Below are 21,630 nucleotides of genomic sequence, written 5' to 3' on the forward strand. Positions count from 1 at the left end.
CTAACGTTCTGTATCGTATCGCTCTCGCTCGGCATCGCTCTCTGCACAAGGGAGGCCGAGCGAGAGCCAACGGCCGACAAATACACCCCGCTGACAGCCCCCCACAAACCATCAGAACAGGGAGGGCCGAGCCCCCCCGACCCACCCTAATGGCGGGCACCCCCCCTATTAGGGGCTTCACGGGAGGGCGACGGACCCGACCGTGCGAAGAGGCACTCAAGCAACTCAACGCACAGGGTGAGCAGACCGTGGCTTGACCCCACGACTACACACACGCACAACCCGCATGCCACCCGGGAACGAACGGAGGAACAACCTCGTTACTGCCCCCAGAATCACGGGGTCAAGGGCAAACCCAACCCCGTGGCAAGGCCGTAGCAGCGGAGCACGAAGGAAGACCCAGACCCACCAAAAGGACTGGACTCCCTAGAATGGGGGCCCGGAGAAGTCCATGATGCCAGCATCAAGACCCAGCCAGGTGGGCACGTAGTGCCCCGCCCCCCACATCGCCAGCGTATTCGGACAAAGGCCCCTCAGTTACTGCACCTGGTATTCCCAGGCGGAATCCCATCCAAGTACTAACCAGGCCAGAACCTGCTTAGCTTCCGAGATCGGACGAGATCGGGCGTGTTCAGGTTGGTATGGCCGTAAGCCGAGCGGGCCCTGTCCCCCCAATAGTACACCGCCTGGCACACTGACCCTGCAGAACAGGCAGTCAGCATGGCCGTAAGCACACAAAAAAGGTTAACCAACGGAAGCAGGCAGCGCACCGGGGAAAAACCAGGCAACAGGCTGTTAACCCTAGCCTGGAGACTGCGGACGAGACAGGCGCCAGAGGGGACAGCTGAACACAGCCGCCCCGGCGGAAGGAGCGTAAGCTGGCGGTGTTGCATGACCAAGCCTCCATTTAAAAACCCCCACCCAGAGGGGTCGAGGCAGAGAAGGCTGACACGATTGGCAGACGTCATGAACGTGCAGGGGCACCCTCAAACGGTGAACCCGGGAGTTGACACTGCTCCAACACACCAGGGAATCAACCACCTCGGTGTTACCCAATGCGGTGGTTGTTCCTATAACCCCTCAAGAAAAAACTCCAAAACACACCTGCGGGTATACACCGGCTATACCGCAGTACAAGTGTTTCAGTTTCCAAAAAGGGTTAACCCAGGCCTACGGGTCGCAAACATCACTTCGGACCGGGCCTGGCGGTACGGGAAGCACAGGGTCACCAGAGGAGGTCAAAAAACCACCCCCACAGGCCCCTCTTCGCCATGCGTGAGAGAGGTGCGAAAAATAATGGAGAACCAGCCCCTAAGCACACCGTACCTGGTATTCCCCGGCGGTCTCCCAACCAAGTACTAACCAGGACCAACCTGTGTAGCGGCCGAGATCCGACGAGATCGAGCGCGTACAGAATGGCATGGCTGTAAGCCATGACGACAGTGCTGAGTAAAAACATACCCAACCAGGGTCTCCATAGCGCTTAACCCTGTGACACCCAGACCGACCTGGCATTTTTCCCCCTGAAAAAAGCCCAAGTCCCTCAGGGTACCAGAACAGCAGATCTGCATCCCCGGCGGACAACAGGTTCAACTGATCTGGACCAGCGTGACCAGAACCAGTCCCGTGCCCTAACCACGCCGACATGCCTACTCCAGGAGAAGGGCAGATATGCGTGTTGATCTTAACATGAAAAGAAGGCGCCACCCAGACGTTCGGACGAACCGCGCCTGGTGGCCCACCCCAAGGGCGTGAGACCCCACCACATATGTTCAGATCCATCCCGTCATCATCCCCCAGACATGAACGAGAATCCGTCGACAACCCACCCAGGTCATGGGATGTGGTCGTCGGAAGAGGAAAAACCCCCATCTCAGTTGCTTTATAAAAACGCTGTTTCAACCACAAGCAACCAAGGCGTGCCAGTCAATCGCCTGTTTACAGCGAGCTAGCACTATACGTGCGTCGGGACACACCCCCATCAATGAACAGGCTATTTAGACCTGTCATTGAATCCCCAAGGCGCCCAGGGGAACGACAAGAGGGGTGTGACACTCCCTAACTCCAACACTTCTGGAATAGAAAGAAGGAAGCATCAACAGTATGTATCCCAGTCTACACAGCCGGGGTAAAAAATGTTCACATTTTTACATCCCACCACCCTCCCATAGGAAAGAGACGGGGATCCCCAGAGAGACTTCCCACGCGAGCTGTACAGATTGAAAAGAATATATTGCACCTTGAGCCATGTAAAAAACTGGTTTTAGGGCCTCCGGGGAAGAGGCACTGAACCCATACACACTCAATAAACGAATTGAATCGAATATACATACAATAGAAAAGGACCCTTCTAGAGGGTCCACTCACTTTGACAATCTGAGGAGGAAGGCTCTGTACTCTGATGGAGGCTTCCTCACATGGAAGAAGGAGTCCGAACTCACAGAAGGCCTGAATAGGCGCTTGGTGAGGAGGAGCCCTGACCACCCCCCCTGAAAACAGATCCATCACATGGACCTGAACAGCACACGGAAGTCCTACCAACAGAGACGCGCACGGTGACGTACTCTATGGCGGGGGAATTCCTGCGGTGCACACGCCCAATATACCAGGCCGTGGGACCAGGAACTCCCTCCCCCCCCCCCCCCCCCCCGTAACGTGCCGAACCGCCACGTGACGGGAACCTTGAAGGACAGGGGGTGTACCCCTGACCGACAGAACAATGGGGAGAGGAAAGGTTACCAGTTCACCCCTTTACGACCCCACACCCATGATACGATGTAACGACAAAAAGAGAATATGACACAGTCATAGTCAGCTCTATGAAGCGTTTCACAGCTCCACACAGCGCATGAGCTAACCTGCTATCTGATTTTTACTAAGGAAAAACACAAAATAGAGAGGGCTCTAAGAACCCCGGTCCAACATACACATGTGCTTCCGTGGCCAGTACAACCCAGTTGTAGGTCACATGACACACACAACCCATCATCACCTACAAAAAATGGCAAAAACACTCAACAGAGGAACGCCGTTTTTTTCACAATGAGAGAATACATCATTCTTGATTAGTATCGACCACAGGCCTTGCTAAGCACACATGACAGCAACCAAACCAATTTCCCTTTAGGAAATAAGTTTCTCCAGCAGATTTAGCACAACCTCAGCAATCAAGCTAAGAGTTACATCGTATCCCTACCACACAAAAGACACAATTAATGCACAACATGTCTGATAGGAGGATGAAAAAGTCCCCAGGGAACCGGGGGGGAAACACAATCCTCCTATTTTACCCTCAATACGGCCAGTTAAAACAGGAAAACCTGTTAATGTGTGAACACACTGTTCATTGTCATTACAGTCTGAGAAAGAACATTCTTTTACTCACTTGTCACCAAGCATAGCTTCATAGGTTAGTTACCTTAGTTGTGAGTACACGGCCGTGTTTCTCACACAACAACCAGATCATTACATCCCGTTTGCACGGAGAAGCTAACTGCCAGTGACAAAAACAGCTCACACATAACCCGCAACGTATCCTAAATGCATTGTAGCAACACACGTTTTGGGAAAAACACCGTTATTCACAATACATTTAGCAAAGTAAAACCAGAAGACGTGTTATGAGGTCTGGTCAACCCCGTTCCTATCCGGAACGCAGATCAGCGAAGTGCAGTCACAGACACCGTAGGAACACAGCCGCTCCTGTGTTGTCCGAACTGGGCAGCGTCACCGCCCCAACCCGCACTACAGTCCCCTGTTGATGCAACCTTGCCGTCCTGGCTCAGGGCAGGGTCGACGAAAACATCCCCTGTCAAGGATGACGTCGTGGTCAAGAGTGTAAAACATGTTAAAATCAAAGCACGTTCAACAGAATAGCATCAAGCTAACGGCCGCTCCAACCGTTCGGGTGCTACTGCTTCTGCTCGCGAGACGCCGATCTAACGACGCACGCGATCAGAAGCGAGCTCACGGCGGCGCGCGAGAAGCTAAGCTACCCCGCGCCAGGCCATGGCCATAGCAGCAAGCTAACGTTACCTAGCGACCACGACATGCTAGCCCCGCAGCTAACAGCTGACTGGCTAATAGTAGGCCCTAAGCAGGCCATGCAGCGATCCAGCAGGCTAACGCAGCAGTTAACAGCTGACTGGCTAACCGTAAGCTATGAACATGTAAACAATGACATAACACTCACCCAGACAGGCCGCCGTTCTGAACCTCTCCTCACTTTTTAAGAGAAAAGAGAAAACAAGATGTCAACACCGCTTCACAACGGTGACTTTACCACATCCGACGGAATCAGCACAGTACCAACTGGCCTGTGTAGCTGACTTTGAACATGAATCTGCCGCTATCGCACATTACATGCACATATCCCCTCGTGAAGGAATACTCTCATTTGGATATGAAAGATGGGGCCTTAACACGGTGACAGAGAGAATCCACTCGTCCAGAACACACAGGGATCACCAGTGTCAATGGTCGCGGCCCACTAGTTAAAACTATAATGGTCTTCAGACCAAGGCCTTCTGTCGCCTAGGTGGCTGAACAAAGGACCCTAGCCTGGGGCCGGTTTCCATAAACTTTGTCAAGTAGCCCCCATAGCACTAACAGACAAGTGGAGCCTGCCAGCAAACACTACTCACCCAACCTGGAACGCACCGCTTCTCACAACAGCGGCATGTCCGACAGTTCAGCTGTGGCCTGACAGGTTTCACCCCAACAAACACAGCAAGGAACTGCAGTTGAGAAGCATGCAGCGGCGTGCTCCCAATACGAAAACCGGTGGAGGGTTTTTAGAATGATCATCATCTTCCAGACACTCCAGTACGAAGACAATATCGCCGTATTTTCTCGAAAATAGTGAGAGAGAAAATAAAGATATGATGTCAACGTATCCTTGTTTCCCAAAGCTGCTCCTAAACCTTTCTTCCATCATGGTGTCAAGTGTGGGGATCTACCGAGGCACTTCTTCCTTGTGGTGAAAGCGAGAAGGAGGAGAGTGGGTGGCCCCACCCCTGCTTATATGGGTAAGCTGATAGGGGTGTGGTCAGACGAATATTGGGATTAAAGGTACATTGTGGTCTTTATTCAGTGCGCGTGCACGTATGCGAGATAGTGCAGAGAGCGATGCCGAGCGAGAGCGATACGATACAGAACTTGCTGTAGTGTGGTAGTGAAAGGGTTAACCGTCTGTAGTGTGGTAGTGAAAGGTTAACCGTCTGTAGTGTGGTAGTGAAAGGTTAACCTTCTGTAGTGTGGTAGTGAAAGGTTAACCTTCTGTAGTGTGATAGTGAAAGGTTAACCTTCTGTAGTGTGGTAGTGAAAGGTTAACCGTCTGTAGTGTGGTAGTGAAAGCGTTAACCGTCTGTAGTGTGGTAGTGAAAGGTTAACCTTCTGTAGTGTGATAGTGAAAGGTTAACCTTCTGTAGTGTGGTAGTGAAAGGTTAACCGTCTGTAGTGTGGTAGTGAAAGGTTAACCTTCTGTAGTGTGATAGTGAAAGGTTAACTTGCTGTAGTGTGGTAGTGAAAGGGTTAACCGTCTGTAGTGTGGTAGTGAAAGGTTAACCTTATGTAGTGTGGTAGTGAAAGGTTAACCATCTGTAGTGTGGTAGTGAAAGGTTAACTTGCTGTAGTGTGGTAGTGAAAGGGTTAACCGTATGTAGTATGGTAGTGAAAGGTTAACTTTCTGTAGTGTGGTAGTGAAAGGGTTAACCTTCTGTAATGTGGTAGTGAAAGTGTTAACCTTCTGTAGTGTGGTAGTGAAAGTGTTAACCTTCTGTAGTGTGGTAGTGGAAGTGTTAACCTTCTGTAGTGTGGTAGTGAAAGTGTTAACCGTCTGTAGTGTGGTAGTGAAAGGTTAACCTTCTGTAGTGTGGTAGTGAAAGCGTTAACCGTCTGTAGTGTGGTAGTGAAAGCATTAACCGTCTGTAGTGTGGTAGTGAAAGCGTTAACCGTCTGTAGTGTGGTAGTGAAAGCGTTAACCGTCTGTAGTGTGGTAGTGAAAGCATTAACCGTCTGTAGTGTGGTAGTGAAAGCGTTAACCGTCTGTAGTGTGGTAGTGAAAGCGTTAACCGTCTGTAGTGTGGTAGTGAAAGGTTAACCGTCTGTAGTGTGGTAGTGAAAGGTTAACCTTCTGTAGTGTGGTAGTGAAAGGGTTACACCGGAAATAAAACCATTTAAAATTAATAAACTATATTAATGTTCTGAATATCTATACATTCTAAGGCATACAGATTACAAAAGCCCAGACATTTTGTAAGATATGACCAGCAAAAACCCCAAACAACCAAAAGCCAACATTTTAATGAGAAATATATGTAAATTATATGCAAATCAACCGTTGTGACCTCTGACTGAAAATACTGGAACACATCATATGTATTTGTATTAAGAAAATGGTGTTTAGGGCGGCCGGGTAGTGCAGCGGACTAAGCGTCTGTCTACCACCACAGAGACAGTGGGATCGAATCCAGCTGTGGTGCTTCCGGGTTGTCCGATCGTCCATACTAACACAATTGGCAGTGTTAGAGGGTGGGAAACCCGGCAAGGGTGGGTCCTGGTCGTTGTAAACAGCGACTCCTACAGTTCGGTCGGGGCGCCTGCACAGCAAGGGAAGGATCTGAGGGAGGTAGTGTGACCTTCCACATGTTACACTCTCCCAGTGAGAGTCCGCGCTGCCAGGTGAAAAGAAGCAGTGGTGTGGGTACACATGTGTCGGAGGAAGCATGTGATAGTCTCTGCCCTCCCAGACCGACGGTAGGGGGTAGAGTACGCAACGACCAGGAAGGGGATCGGGAATTGGCATAACGACTAACATTGGGAGGGGAGAAAAACGGAAAAAGAAGGGGGAAAAAGATAATAAAAAAAATTTGTGTTTAACTCTAGTCCATCTGTGTTGTCCTGTGTGTGTGTTGCAGATGACGGGAAGCTTCACAAGGCCATCAACACCAACGACAAGATGCACATCATAGAGGAGATGGTTCTGTTCGCTGAGCCGCAGCCCGTGCAGCACATAGAGCTGGATCCTCAGAGGGTAACCCACTCCGTATAGCTTCACATCCACGTTGTTTCATCGTGTTACTCTTATTTTCTCTAATTCTAACTTTATTCCAAGTGACTTAAAGGTGCACTTCACCAAAAAAACGTATGCTTATTTATTTTGCACATAATCCCACACATATCCCAAAATGTTCGACCACTTTGCACACATTAATTTAGTCTCATGGTTATTGTGAATTCATGACATTGAATTATGTCCTCCGGTGATGTCATCAGAGGACACTGAATCCTTGTGTCAATTGCAGCTCAATGAAAAATAGCAATCCCCATTGCAATCCTTATTGCTATTTTCCATCGACATAATTTCACTGAGCTGTAATTACTGTAACACACAACACAAGGATTCAGTGTCCTCTGATGACATCACTGGAGGATATATTCAAACTAATGAACTCATAACTGTCACAACTAAATGAATGTGTGCAAAACTGTTTAGAGCCTTGGGATATGTGTGAGATTATGTGCAAAATAAATCGGCGTTGTTTTTCCGGTGCCCCTTTAACCCTTTCACTACCACACTACAGAAGGTTAACCCTTTCACTACCATACTACAGAAGGTTAACCTTTCACTACCACACTACAGAAGGTTAACCCTTTCACTACCACACTACAGAAGGTTAACCCTTTCACTACCATACTACAGAAGGTTAACCTTTCACTACCACACTACAGAAAGTGAAAAGCTTTCACTACCACACTACAAAAGGTTTAAAGTGCCCACAAAATGACATAGAGAAGGTTTGCTCCGGCAAATGAGACAGGCTGGTCGGCTGAAGAGAATGACAGAATGGAGGGCAGTCGTAATGTCATCATTGAAGACCAATAGGAATAAAGCGTTGTATGATGGGATGCATGAAGTGAGACTGTTACAATCTGTGATAATTATTTAGTTTTTATGTATGTATTATTATTACATTTATTTACAGTAATGGAGAAGAATGGAATGTGGATGTAAAAATGTGAAAGTGTCATTTCTGTCAGTTGTGTGGCATCCATTGGTGTATATCTGCAGTACAACCAAGCATATGATGAAGAAATATGAAAAACTCAGTTTTCACTTCATGGGCACTTTAACCCATCAATACTTTCATTCAATACTCAGCATTTATTATAACTGATAGTATTCATGCTGAAGTGATACAATAGCAATACATATTTGTTATCAGGACAGGGACGTCAGTAGAAGTCAGTCAGAGTTGGGGGTGCAGAGAGAAGTCTTATATAATAACATCATATTAAATGCATGTGCATCATTTGTGATTTTCCATGAATTTGAAAGGGCAGCATTTTACACAAGTTACCATACCTTATCATTTTGATATAGTCCAGTAATAGTTATAGAACAGTCTGCACCTGACTCTGAGCCAGATTCCATCACAATCCTCCCTGTTACATAACGCTGCTTCTGGACCAAAAGAAAGTCCAAACTGCAATCGTATCTAAGATTATGTAATTGTAGAAAAAAAAAAACTCAAATATAAGCTTTGTGTATAATACTATATTCAGGTCTCAACGGAGATATGACGCAACACTGACATATGCCATTTTCTTAACGGCATCTGTGTATAATGAATAGGTAATGAAGTAAAATGTTATATGAATGGATAATATACCGTACAGTCAGTACAGTTTTCTGGCTCAATATGCATTTTTCTTACTGTAATATTATTGTAGTATTTAAGGAGTATCTATCTTGTGAGAAAGAGTACTTTTTGTGGCCATGTGAGTCACTGAAGATTGACAGCTGTGCTGATAAAGTACAAGCTCCATTTACTATAACAAAATGATTGACATTGGCCTCGTCCGTAATCCAGACGTTAACAAACAGGCAGCCCCACCACCAAAAGAAACATGGGGGTGATTTAGAAGAAAGGGTCAAGATGAATAGGGCTTTCTTATAAAGGGTCAAGATGAATAGGGCTTTGTTATAAAGGGTCAAGATGAATATGGCTTTCTTATAAAGGGTCAATATGAATAGGGCTTTCTTATAAAGGGTCAAGATGAATAGGGCTTTGTTATAAAGGGTCAAGATGAATAGGGCTTTCTTATAAAGGGTCAATATGAATAGGGCTTTCTTATAAAGTGTCAAGATAAATGGGGCTTTCTTATAAAGGGTCAAGATGAATAGGGCTTTCTTATAAAGGGTCAAGATAAATGGGGCTTTCTTATAAAGGGTCAAGATAAATGGGGCTTTCTTATAAAGGGTAAAGATAAATAGGGCTTTCTTATAAAGGGTCAAGATGAATGGGGCTTTCTTATAAAGGGTCAAGATGAATAGGGCTTTCTTATAAAGGGTCAAGATGAATAGGGCTTTCTTATAAAGGGTCAAGATGAATGGGGCTTTCTTATAAAGGGTCAAGATGAATAGGGCTTTCTTATAAAGGGTCAAGATAAATGGGGCTTTCTTATAAAGGGTCAAGATAAATGGGGCTTTCTTATAAAGGGTCAAGATAAATAGGGCTTTCTTATAAAGGGTCAAGATGAATATGGCTTTCTTATAAAGGGTCAGGATAAATAGGGCTTTCTTATAAAGGGTCAAGATGAATAGGGCTTTCTTATAAAGGGTCAAGATAAATGGGTCTTTCTTATAAAGAGTCAAGATAAATGGGGCTTTCTTATAAAGGGTCAAGATAAATGGGGCTTTCTTATAAAGAGTCAAGATAAATGGGGCTTTCTTATAAAGAGTCAAGATAAATGGGGCTTTCTTATAAAGGGTCAAGATAAATGGGGCTTTCTTATAAAGAGTCAAGATAAATGGGGCTTTCTTATAACGGGTCAAGATAAATGGGGCCTTTCTTATAAAGGGTCAAGATGAATAGGGCTTTCTTATAAAGGGTCAAGATAAATGGGGCTTTCTTATAAAGGGTCAAGATGAATAGGGCTTTCTTATAAAGGGTCAAGATGAATAGGGCTTTCTTATAAAGGGTCAAGATGAATAGGGCTTTCTTATAAAGGGTCAAGATAAATGGGGCTTTCTTATAAAGGGTCAAGATAAATGGGGCTTTCTTATAAAGGGTCAAGATGAATAGAGCTTTCTTATAAAGGGTCAAGATAAATGGGGCTTTCTTATAAAGGGTCAGGATAAATAGGGCTTTCTTATAAAGGGTCAAGATGAATAGGGCTTTCTTATAAAGGGTCAAGATGAATAGGGCTTTCTTATAAAGGGTCAAGATGAATAGGGCTTTCTTATAAAGGGTCAAGATAAATGGGGCTTTCTTATAAAGGGTCAAGATAAATGGGGCTTTCTTATAAAGGGTCAAGATAAATAGGGCTTTCTTATAAAGGGTCAAGATGAATATGGCTTTCTTATAAAGGGTCAGGATAAATAGGGCTTTCTTATAAAGGGTCAAGATGAATAGGGCTTTCTTATAAAGGGTCAAGATAAATGGGTCTTTCTTATAAAGAGTCAAGATAAATGGGGCTTTCTTATAAAGGGTCAAGATAAATGGGGCTTTCTTATAAAGAGTCAAGATAAATGGGGCTTTCTTATAAAGAGTCAAGATAAATGGGGCTTTCTTATAAAGGGTCAAGATAAATGGGGCTTTCTTATAAAGAGTCAAGATAAATGGGGCTTTCTTATAACGGGTCAAGATAAATGGGGCCTTTCTTATAAAGGGTCAAGATGAATAGGGCTTTCTTATAAAGGGTCAAGATAAATGGGGCTTTCTTATAAAGGGTCAAGATGAATAGGGCTTTCTTATAAAGGGTCAAGATGAATAGGGCTTTCTTATAAAGGGTCAAGATGAATAGGGCTTTCTTATAAAGGGTCAAGATAAATGGGGCTTTCCTATAAAGGGTCAAGATAAATGGGGCTTTCTTATAAAGGGTCAAGATGAATAGGGCTTTCTTATAAAGGGTCAAGATAAATGGGGCTTTCTTATAAAGGGTCAGGATAAATAGGGCTTTCTTATAAAGGGTCAAGATGAATAGGGCTTTCTTATAAAGGGTCAAGATGAATAGGGCTTTCTTATAAAGGGTCAAGATGAATAGGGCTTTCTTATAAAGGGTCAGGATAAATAGGGCTTTCTTATAAAGGGTCAAGATGAATAGGGCTTTCTTATAAAGGGTCAAGATGAATAGGGCTTTCGTATAAAGGGTCAAGATGAATAGGGCTTTCTTATAAAGGGTCAGGATAAATAGGGCTTTCTTATAAAGGGTCAAGATGGGGGCGGTCAGGTGGCGTAACGGAGATTGCGTTCGTCACCAAACCCCGGAGCGGCTAGATTCGCCTGTTCGAATCCAGCTCACAGCTCCGGGGTTGTCACCAGCTTGGCTGGCCGTTCACACTAATACAATTGGCAGTATTAGAGGGTGGGAGAAGCTGGCGGGGTGGGTCCGGGTCGTTGTAAACAGCGACTCCTACAGTTCGGTCGGGGCGCCTGCTAAGCGCGGATAGGACTTGAGTGGGATAGTGTGATCCTTCCACACGCTACGCCCTCTCAAAGAGATTCAGCGCTGCCAGGTGAAAAGAAGCGGTTGATTGGCTGGACGTGTGTCGGAGGAAGCACGTGATAGCCTCCACTCTCCCAGACCGACTGTGGGGGGTAAGTGCGCAGCGACCAGGAAGGGGATTGGGAATTGGCATAACGACTAACATTGGGTTGGGAGAAAATCGGAGGAAAAATGGAGGGGGAAAAAGAATAAAAAAAATAAAGGGTCAAGATGAATAGGGCTTTCTTATAAAGGGTCAAGATGAATAGGGCTTTCTTATAAAGGGTCAGGATAAATAGGGCTTTCTTATAAAGGGTCAAGATGAATAGGGCTTTCTTATAAAGGGTCAAGATAAATGGGGATTTCTTATAAAGGGTCAAGTTAAATGGGGCTTTCTTATAAAGGGTCAAGATGAATAGGGCTTTCTTATAAAGGGTCAAGATGAATATGGCTTTCTTATAAAGGGTCAGGATAAATAGGGCTTTCTTATAAAGGGTCAAGATAAATAGGCCTTTCTTACAAAGGGTCAGGATAAATGGGGCCTTTCTTATAAAGGGTCAAGATGAACGGGGCTTTCTTATAAAGGGTCAAGATGAATAGGGCTTTCTTATAAAGGGTCAAGATGAACGGGGCTTTCTTATAGGAGTTTTCTACTTCTCCTCCTTTGTAGGGTCTGTTGTTTGTGTCGTCCAATTCGGGCTTGGTGGAGGTGCCGGTGGCAAACTGCTCTAACTACCTGAGTTGTGGAGAGTGTGTGCTGTCCAGAGACCCCTACTGCGCCTGGACGGGTCAGCTCTGTCGAGACGTCCGCATGGCCCCGCCCGATAGGTGAAGGACAAAACACCTGTTAGACGAAACATGCACGCATACAGCCTCAAAGCAACAGTTTGTATCTCTATTCTCAGCATGCACACACACACACACACAGGGGCGTAGCTGTAGATTTTGGGCCCCATGAAAGAATGTATTTGTAGGCCCCCATTGAATGCTAGCGCGCGAGCAAATTTTTTTTTTGCCATTTATTTATTGATGAAAACACATAATATGGTTTTTACCTATACATTCGGATCAGCAGTTCAGCACCTGCACTGTTGGTGGGTGAGCCTAGTAAAGGATGTCGCATTGCGTTCATCTTCAATGAATGGACCAATGCAATAGTCTACCAAAGCCCCCCCTCTCTCTCTCTATCTCTCACACACACACACACACACACACACACACACACACACACACACACACACACACACACACACACACACACACACACACACACACTTCAGAAACAAACATAGTATCAATGAGAGCATCAATAATACACCTGAGTGATGTCTAGTAAAAAAGACAAAAAGAAATTTGGGGGCCCCCCAGTGCTGGGCCCTTGGAATCATCCTAAGCCCCCCCCCCCCCCCCCAGCTACGCCCCTGCACACACACATACACACACTTACAGTAAAAAGCACATGATAATAATAACTATACTGCTATACTACTATATGTTTGTGTTCTGAGTACATCCAGTAGTCTGGTGTCTGAGTCATGCTCACATAGCTCAGCTCTATTATAGGTGTTACAATGAAAGGCTTCCAGAGGGTAATAAATGTGTCATACAGTACATACAAGGTGCCTATCAATCCAGCCGCTAAAACCCACAGTGTTGTTTCTATTTCCTTTGTTTCAGCCACTGGCAGCAGGACGTGGAGGAGGCGGACACCGCAGCTATCTGTAACAGGACGTCGGCCAGCCCTCGCTCTGCTAGACCTGCATCCTCCCGTGAGTGGCCGCTAATATAGGACTAATATAATGCCTATGCATCACAAGTAAGGATGTCCGATATTATCGGCCTATCGATATTATCGGCTGATATTGGCATTAAAATGTGATATCAGAAAATATCTGTATCTGTTTTCAAAAAAATATATATATATATATATTTTAATTTTTTACATTTCTGTAACATTTATTTACCCAGGCAAGCAAGTAAGAACACATTCTGATTTAATGTATTGTCAAAAGTATGCATAATGTTGTGTTAATTTCACAACAAGAGATATGTAATGTTAATTACCTGAAATTATTACGTTTTTTGGGGGGGGGGAACCCTGCATATATCGGTATCGGTTGATATCGGTTGATATCGGTATCGGAAATTAAGAGTTGGATAATATCGGTATAAAAGCCAATATCGAGCATCCCTAATCACAAGTATTTCATACCACTCTTGTCTAAAATACTTGACTATCCCTTTAATTACAGCTGCCCAATCACCTGGCACCAAATCAACGCAGCATACATTATTAACAGACACAGATAGCATAGGCACACAGAGTGGGATGGTTCTGTGTCGAAGAGGCTCTGTGCTGTAAACACAAGAGGGTAGTAGGCCCGTCGCTGAATATGGATTTTCTTTATTTTCTAATTGATGGACTGAGCTCTATATCTGAACCTGAACTGCATTTTTTACATTTAATTTAAAAATAAAGTAAATGTTTATAAACATTGGAGTTATTAAACGGACTTGTATTTTGAGTTTTGTTGGGTTAAGAAAATCTCCACAGTAGTCAAATGTCAAAAATCTGCACACAAAAAAAAGTATTATAATATTGTTTTATATTATACTTTTTCATTATATTGTAATTTCCATGAAGTGTATTTTGCATCAACAAGTCAAACCCCTCTTCTCTATATGAATATACAGTATGCACACATACACAAAATATTTTATAAAAACAATATAGATATTTTTAAATGTTATACATATATATTTTTTAAACGTATATAAAAACAAAAGCTTTTCCTTTTGTGCCGTGTTTCCAGGCGGCTCCCACTGCCAGCTCCTCACCGTGCCCGCCAACACCTTCCGAGTCCTGCCCTGCAAGCTACGCTCCAACCTGGCGCGGAGGCGCTGGCGCTACAGCGACGGGGCCAGCCCCTTCCTCTACGCCACGCCCGAGGGCAACCTGGTGGTGGTGGCGCAGGCCGGCCGCCAGGAGACCTACGAGTGCTGGTCCGAGGAGGAGGGCTTCCGACAGCTGCTGGCCAACTACTGCGTGAGGGCCGAGCCCCCGCCCCGCCCGCCGCCGCCGCACGAGAGCACCACGCTGACTGGCCGCTCGCGCACCCCCCCGCCCCCGCCGCTGGTCCAGCAGCACGACGTGGAGACCATCGTCCTCCCGGGCGAGTCGCGCTCCACGCAGGCGCACGCCAAGACGTACTGGAACGAGTTGATCGTGGTGTGTGCCCTGCTGGCGTTCTCTCTGGTGGTCTTCTCGCTCTTCGTGGTCTACCGCAACCGCGACCGCATGAAGTCGGTGCTGAAGCAGGGCGAGTGCGGCGCCAGCATGCCGCCCAAGAAGCCGCGGGTGGCGGGGGGGAAGCCCGCCGAGAGCCTGCCGCTCAACGGCAACGCCATCCCCGTCTCCGCGTCCTCCGACCACAAGGGCTACCAGACCCTGAACGACAACTACATCTGCAGCACGCCCACCCACGAGTCGTCGCCGGACAACGGCAAGAGCTTCTCGGAGTCGTCCGAGCGGCGGCCGCTCAACCTGAAGGAGAGCCACGTGGAGTACTCCCCGACCTGCCCGCGGCCCCGCGTGAGACTGGGCTCCGAGATCAAAGACTCCATCGTGTGATGATGGAGCGGCACGCGGCGCGGCCTGTGGGACGCCCCAAAAAGATACCATGCCATGCCATGTCTCACTCTGGGGGGAGGGAGGGGGTACCGGCCAACGCCACCTATTAAGCGAAGGAGAGGAGATCCCAAAAAACCCTCCCACACACATCACGGCGGCGCATATGTTTTTCATTTCGTGCCATCTTTGTTTTGTGATTAATACGGAGGCCTTTTCCTTTTTTTTTTTTAATCGTTTCCACTCCGGAGTAAATTGGCTACCTCCCCCCCCCCGCCCGGCCCTGTTCGCGTGGGAAGCGAGAGTCCTGTTGTGTCACAAAGGGGAAGCAGCACTCCGTCCCGTCAGGATCACTGAGCTCTATGGCAGCTTATTAGGATAGTTATACAGTAACACGTGTTTTACTTCGTTCAAGTCCTCTTCATAGCCACTAATGGTGTGTGTGTGTGTGTGTATGTGCGTGCGTGCCTGTCACAACATCTACTCAATGCCCAAGCAGATACCTTCGCCATCAAGAAACATACGCACATGGCACATGGTATTGACATGCAACACGCCGCCATCATACATCCAAACGTGATGGAAGCAAGTGAGAAAGCACATGGGTATCCCAGGTTGAGGCTGAGAGTGGTGGCTTTTTCGAGTGTGAATCGGTTGACTATAGTCCAGGGTCTGGTTGACTATAGAGTCCAGGGTCTGGTTGACTATAGACCACCAGGGTCTGGTTGACTATAGACCACCAGGGTCTGGTTGACTATAGACCAGGGTCTGGTTGACTATAGACCAGGGTCTGGTTGACTATAGACCAGGGTCTGGTTGACTATAGAGTCCAGGGTCTGGTTGACTATAGACCAGGGTCTGGTTGACTATAGACCAGGGTCTGGTTGACTATAGACCAGGGTCTGGTTGACTATAGACCAGGGTCTGGTTGACTATAGACCAGGGTCTGGTTGACTATAGACCACCAGGGTCTGGAGGTTGAGGAGAGGAAGCCACAGTGTGGTTAAATGGAGCCATCGTCATCCTGTGGGAATGGAAAAGAAATGTGAAAACCTTTCACCACTGTTTTAGCTAATGTGGTCAGCGATGACGTGCCACGGGCTGAAGACGGGGGTTTTACCTCCAGATGGCGCACGCCACTGGTCAAAGACGGATGTTTCTTCAGGTTCCTAAGATATCTGTGGCATGAACAATGTGAGGAATTGAAAGCCTCTTCGTCTTCAGAGCACACCACCTCATCTTCAACCGCCATGTTCTTCAGTACCGAACCACAGAGGCAATAACATCGTTGATGAATCCAGTGGGACGGAGAGACTTCCTCTTAGAGAAGCAAGGGAGGGACTGGAAAAGAACTTTTTTTTAAGACTCTCTTTGACAGTTGGAGAGGACGGAGAAAAGCATACTAGACGAGCCAAGAGCAGCAGACGCAGACATCTCTTTTCTCACGTGCAAGGCGGCACCAAAATCATAATGCGCACTGTGCCAAAAAGAAAATGTGTTTGTGTTGTTATGGAAACTGCAATAGCGGCATTCTCTATCATCACCAGTCCATCTCATGCCTTCTGTTAGCTTCCATCACGGTCAGAGAGAAGCACATGGCACTTGGATCAGAATCGAGAAAAAAGAAAATCATCTTTGCACTAAAATTATCTTTGTTCCATTAGAAACGATGATCTCAGCAAGGGGTGGGGATTTCAACAGCCTGCTAGCCCGTGGCTTGTTGTGAGCTTTCAGTGTGTGTTTGGGCAAAATTGTCCACACTAACCAGAATGTTGGTGTTAATGGAGATGACAGCCGCATAGCCCCACACTGATCGTGCCAAAACGTTAACCATTTCACTAGCACACTACAGAAGGTTAACCTTTCACTACCACACTACAGACGGGTTAGGGTTATGGTGGCATTTCTATTATACTAGCATGTATGTATAGAGGCAGGTGCATTAAAACTCTGTATCACCTGAGCGCCATCAACAGCCCACACATCTCTTAGATACATACACATCTACCACACTCACTCACTCACTCACTCACAATTACCCAGGCCACGATGAGTTTGAAAAGCACAAGAGACTAGGGACGTTGAATACTTTTTGGAGTTGTTCGCACACTTCAACAGAGTGAGTGAATGAAGTATGCACACTTCAATCAACAGAGTGTGTGAATGAAGTAGCAGGGGAGCATTCAACGCCACATGACTACTGAGAAGCCCAGTGCTAGACTGACCAGAGAGAGTATCGAGTTATTATCACATCAATTATTACGACGACAGGGGACCATTTGCAGCCATTGTGAATTGCGATTTACTACTTATTGCAGCCACGTCGCGCAGACTTTGTTGAGACTTAGGGAGAAATAGTGTTGCTAGTTGTAATTCTGAAGACATTTCCAGGGCCATAGGGGGACAACGCAGCAGCGTAGTAGTATGTTGTGGAATGTATCACCGATGCATTATATTGATCCGGTTTAGCCTATGGATTCCCAATACCATACATACAGAATCAATATGTTGCTAATATCGAACACACTGATGATGACGAGATAAAAAAAAGACTGCATCTGCCACGATTTTGACAAGGTAACAGGAAGCATACTGCGTAAAGGTGGTAACAGTGTTTTCTTTGTGTGTGTGTGTGTGTACGTGTGTGTATATATCTATTAATATTGTGTGTTTTTAAGGGACCTTGTGCAACAGTGTGTTGTAGAGATAGATAGTGAAGGTAGAGTGCTCACTGCTGACTTTATTCCCCCTGCTTTACTGCCTACTCCAGCATAGCCTACATGTTTCACTTCTTGCACAAAGATACAGCACATTTCTCAGTATGTGGCCTGGGCTGGTATTTAACCAAGCATTTCAAAGTAGGAATGTTAGTGTCGGTTTTAACTGTTAAAAAAGGGATAGTTCTGCCCCCTGTTTTCCTACTTACCAATGATCGGTAGAGTCCTTCCTCAGCTCAATCCATGCTGTTCCTCATGCTAGCTCCGGATAGTTAGCCGAACCAATGCAAAGTCAATGGTTGTGGAGTAGATTCAGTTGCCTTCAGTCAGCTTGTACAGACAGAAGCTCGACCCCATTGACTTTGCATTGGTTTGTGGCCAACCAGCTGGAGCTAGTATGAGGAGCAGCATGGATTGTACTGAGAAAGAACTCTACCGATCAACAACATCATTGGTGAATTAATGATTGATTGAATGAATGAATGAATGAATGAATGAATGAATGAATGAATACGTTATTTAACAGATTGCAGAATGGGTACAATACAGTACGGCTCAATACATCGTCTTGTTTACATCAGGGTCCCCCATTTTCAATTCATAGTGACATTTATGACATACACAACATACATGACATCATGACATTTATGGCATAGGGACATACATGACATACAGGTATATAGTACTGTTACATTTGTGACACATATATACGATATGCAAATATACAGTACTGTTGCCCATAGATCCCAACAGAAAATATATGCATATGATGGGGAGGAGACTGTACATCTGTACTTCACATCTTTTTACGGCTGTGGGTAGGGCGTTCCACATTGTAAGAAATAAGTAAGAAATACTGTAGGACTAGGTTTCTAAAAATCTCAACAATCCCGTGTTGAATATTGAGTTATCCTAGGGCGCTTTCACACCTGCCTCATGTAGTGCGGTTGAACTGGACCTTCCTTGGTTCAGTTTTATTTGGGAAGGTGAGAAGACTCCAGTGGAACTTGGACACGCACCAAACTACCAGCACCTGGTCCGCTTCCAAGGTCCGTTTCAAAGTGAACCCATGAGCAGTTTGTTTGAAGTGAGAATGCAATCAGACCAAAGACAGGAAAATAGCCCCCCAAAAATGTTGCATTTAATGAAGCAGGTCCGTTTTGTTGACCCTCTCAATATGTCTACATATGTGCGTCATTTTAACTTTTAGTGTGTTAAAAATAGTCAAATAACGTCATCATACTACACAAATACCGAATCGCATGTGTAATTAATCACAGTGAATTAGACAGCTTAAAGAGTATTTTGTGCAAGTCAAAGTGGAAATGACAAGATTCTGTTTGTTCACATAATGTTAGTATATGGATTTAAAATGTTGTCCTATAAACGCATGACCTGCATGCTCATATGGTTATTAGCAATATTAAACAAAACTGAACCAATGACAAATGACCAACCAAAACCAATGACAAATGACCAACCAAATACAAACTGCAACACTTCTGATTCTGACCATTTCAAACAAACATTGTTGCGAAAGTGCCTTTAGTCCTGCACTGTTTATTCTTACAATTGACATTGTGGAGTGCAGAACATAAGGCAGCATGCACCCTGGGACCACACATCAACATACATGCCTACTCTGGGATGCTTGGTAGATGCAAGGCCTTGACACATGTTTTAAATGCCTTTAGATATATAACTCTGTCCTGCCTTTTAGCCGTGGGCCACATCGTACACCGTTCAGCAGTGACCTCGCTACCAACCGTGCTAGTGGTCAAGAGGCTTGATTGTAGCCCTCCGCGGGCATACTTAACTCCACTACTCCACAACACGGGTTGTTGACACTAGAATGAGTCCTCTGTGAGAGGAGGTCATTCCGCCACTCCGCTACCCGTCGCCTGGCAACAAATAAGAACTGGGAGCTGCTCAAATCTCTTGTTTCAATGTAATTTTGCTTGTGTCAAAAGTAATACTAGATGTGCTCACAGAGATCCAACAGGCATACTGTACTAGCTGTACAACTTAGTTGCTAATGTCGTATAGAAAAGCTAAACCTATGGCACTATTTGGACCTATTACCTGTTTTGATAATGCCAACAGGTAAAGAACTGTGTGTTCTATAATGCATATTTATTATGAAAGACACATGCTTGTGATTAAAAAGCAAGTAATACTATGAAGATTTGTATATTTACAGTATGAGATTGTAACATTTGGGCAGCTCCCCAGTAAACGCACCATACTGTACATGAATGTAGCCAAGTGAATTATAATATATATTATTATTGTTATTATTATTATATATTATCACATATTTTGCAGGACATCTTCAAGGATATAACGGCAATCTATTTTCCTAAACAAAAGGTTAAAGGGGATATAATTATGTATATTTTCACCAATTTTATACCACTTTCTCAATGTTTTTTTGCAAAGAAATAAGTCTAAATTGGATTTAAATTATTTATTTTGAGCACCTCTTTCTTCCCTTGTATTAACCAGTGTTTTGTTGGGTGTAGCAACACACCTCCCTGCCTGGCTACCATACACCCTTACACAAGAGTAAGAAAGTAACTGGGCAGTACATGAGGTAAGCAGTTTTCCTGGCTCCAGCAAATTGATTAATTAAAGATAATTTATTGCTTGTGCCTTGTGACATCACACTAGGGTAGAAAGAAATTGTGAAAAACGTAGGCTAATCTGAAGAGATCTGGTGAAAGGGCAAGGAGCAGGCCTATATACGTCATTTTCCCCTGCACCTAACATTAACACAGACTGACAAATCCATACAAAAACAAGACAAAGCCCATTTCCCATGATACTGTATGTCCCCCTTAAACTAGGCAATCCATGCCATCATCCTCTTAGACTCGAGGTTTTTACAGTCGGCAATACAATGAAAAGGCACAATAGAAAAAATGTGGCATCAAATGTGTTGCTACGGTAGGACACAAGCACAGCTCCACCCCACCCCCCATACAGGCCGTGAGACACAGGAATAGCAGTGTTGAGTCAGCATTGTGACAATACTGTACACCATAAGCTTAGTTGACTGAACTATTAGACTAATGTCGTCTTGTAAGCCTGCATGAATTTCTTTTTGGCCTGTTGTGTAAAAAAAATGTTGTGAATCGTATTTTTTTGTATCATACATTGATATTGTGACTGTTGTTTCTATTATATTGTACATAAAAGCACTTTATTTTAATTTTTTAAGATAAATTAATAAAAATCCATGTTTTGACAGGTGCTCTGTGGGCTTATTTTGTTGCTCAACACTTTATACATGACAAATATAAGAACTTGAAACTTGTGAGATCTTATAACCAACTAGAGGATAAAGGAAAATAGTAAAGATTCCAGATTTTATTATAATTTAAAATAAAGTACAAAATAGAGCTGGCTCATGTTATAAGTTATAACATAAAACAAATCTGACTTGTATTAACAATAGCTCAGATAAATCAGTGATCATCAGTTAAATAACACTATAGATTGAACTTCAAGTTAGAAGATACACTGTCACACACAGTTTATTTTATAAACAAAGCTGCTGCTGTCATTTCAAAACAACAGCTTGCTGTTGTAGTGACTAGCTGTTTTGATGTCACTTGTTACCTTGACAACCATGACAACCATTTGCATGTGTTGGGGATTCATGTAACTTACACATGGTTACTTTATTTTATAAACAAAACTGCCTCTGTGTAGCACAAGTCATTTCAATACAACATAGCTTGTTGTAGCAACTAGCAAGCATTAGCTCCTCATTCCTTTGTGTGTGGTGCCATG

General features: G+C 44.8%; 1 protein-coding gene across 1 annotated transcript in view; it reads left to right on the forward strand.

The window, feature by feature from the left end:
- LOC311223265 (semaphorin-4B-like) overlaps window positions 1–21,066 on the forward strand; it is a 183,758-nt gene extending 162,692 nt beyond the window's left edge. Inside the window, exons 12-15 of the mRNA XM_084308050.1 lie at window positions 6,918–7,033; window positions 12,161–12,318; window positions 13,168–13,259; window positions 14,304–21,066. Coding sequence (XP_084164176.1) covers window positions 6,918–7,033; window positions 12,161–12,318; window positions 13,168–13,259; window positions 14,304–15,121 — 1,184 coding nt within the window. The 3' untranslated portion in view covers window positions 15,122–21,066. The remainder of the gene's footprint in view (window positions 1–6,917; window positions 7,034–12,160; window positions 12,319–13,167; window positions 13,260–14,303) is intronic.
- Window positions 21,067–21,630: the final 564 nt, after the last annotated feature.

The sequence above is a fragment of the Notolepis coatsorum genome (genome assembly GCF_963971535.1).
Source record: "Notolepis coatsorum genome assembly, chromosome: 2".
Classification (NCBI taxonomy): Eukaryota; Metazoa; Chordata; class Actinopteri; order Aulopiformes; family Paralepididae; genus Notolepis; species Notolepis coatsorum.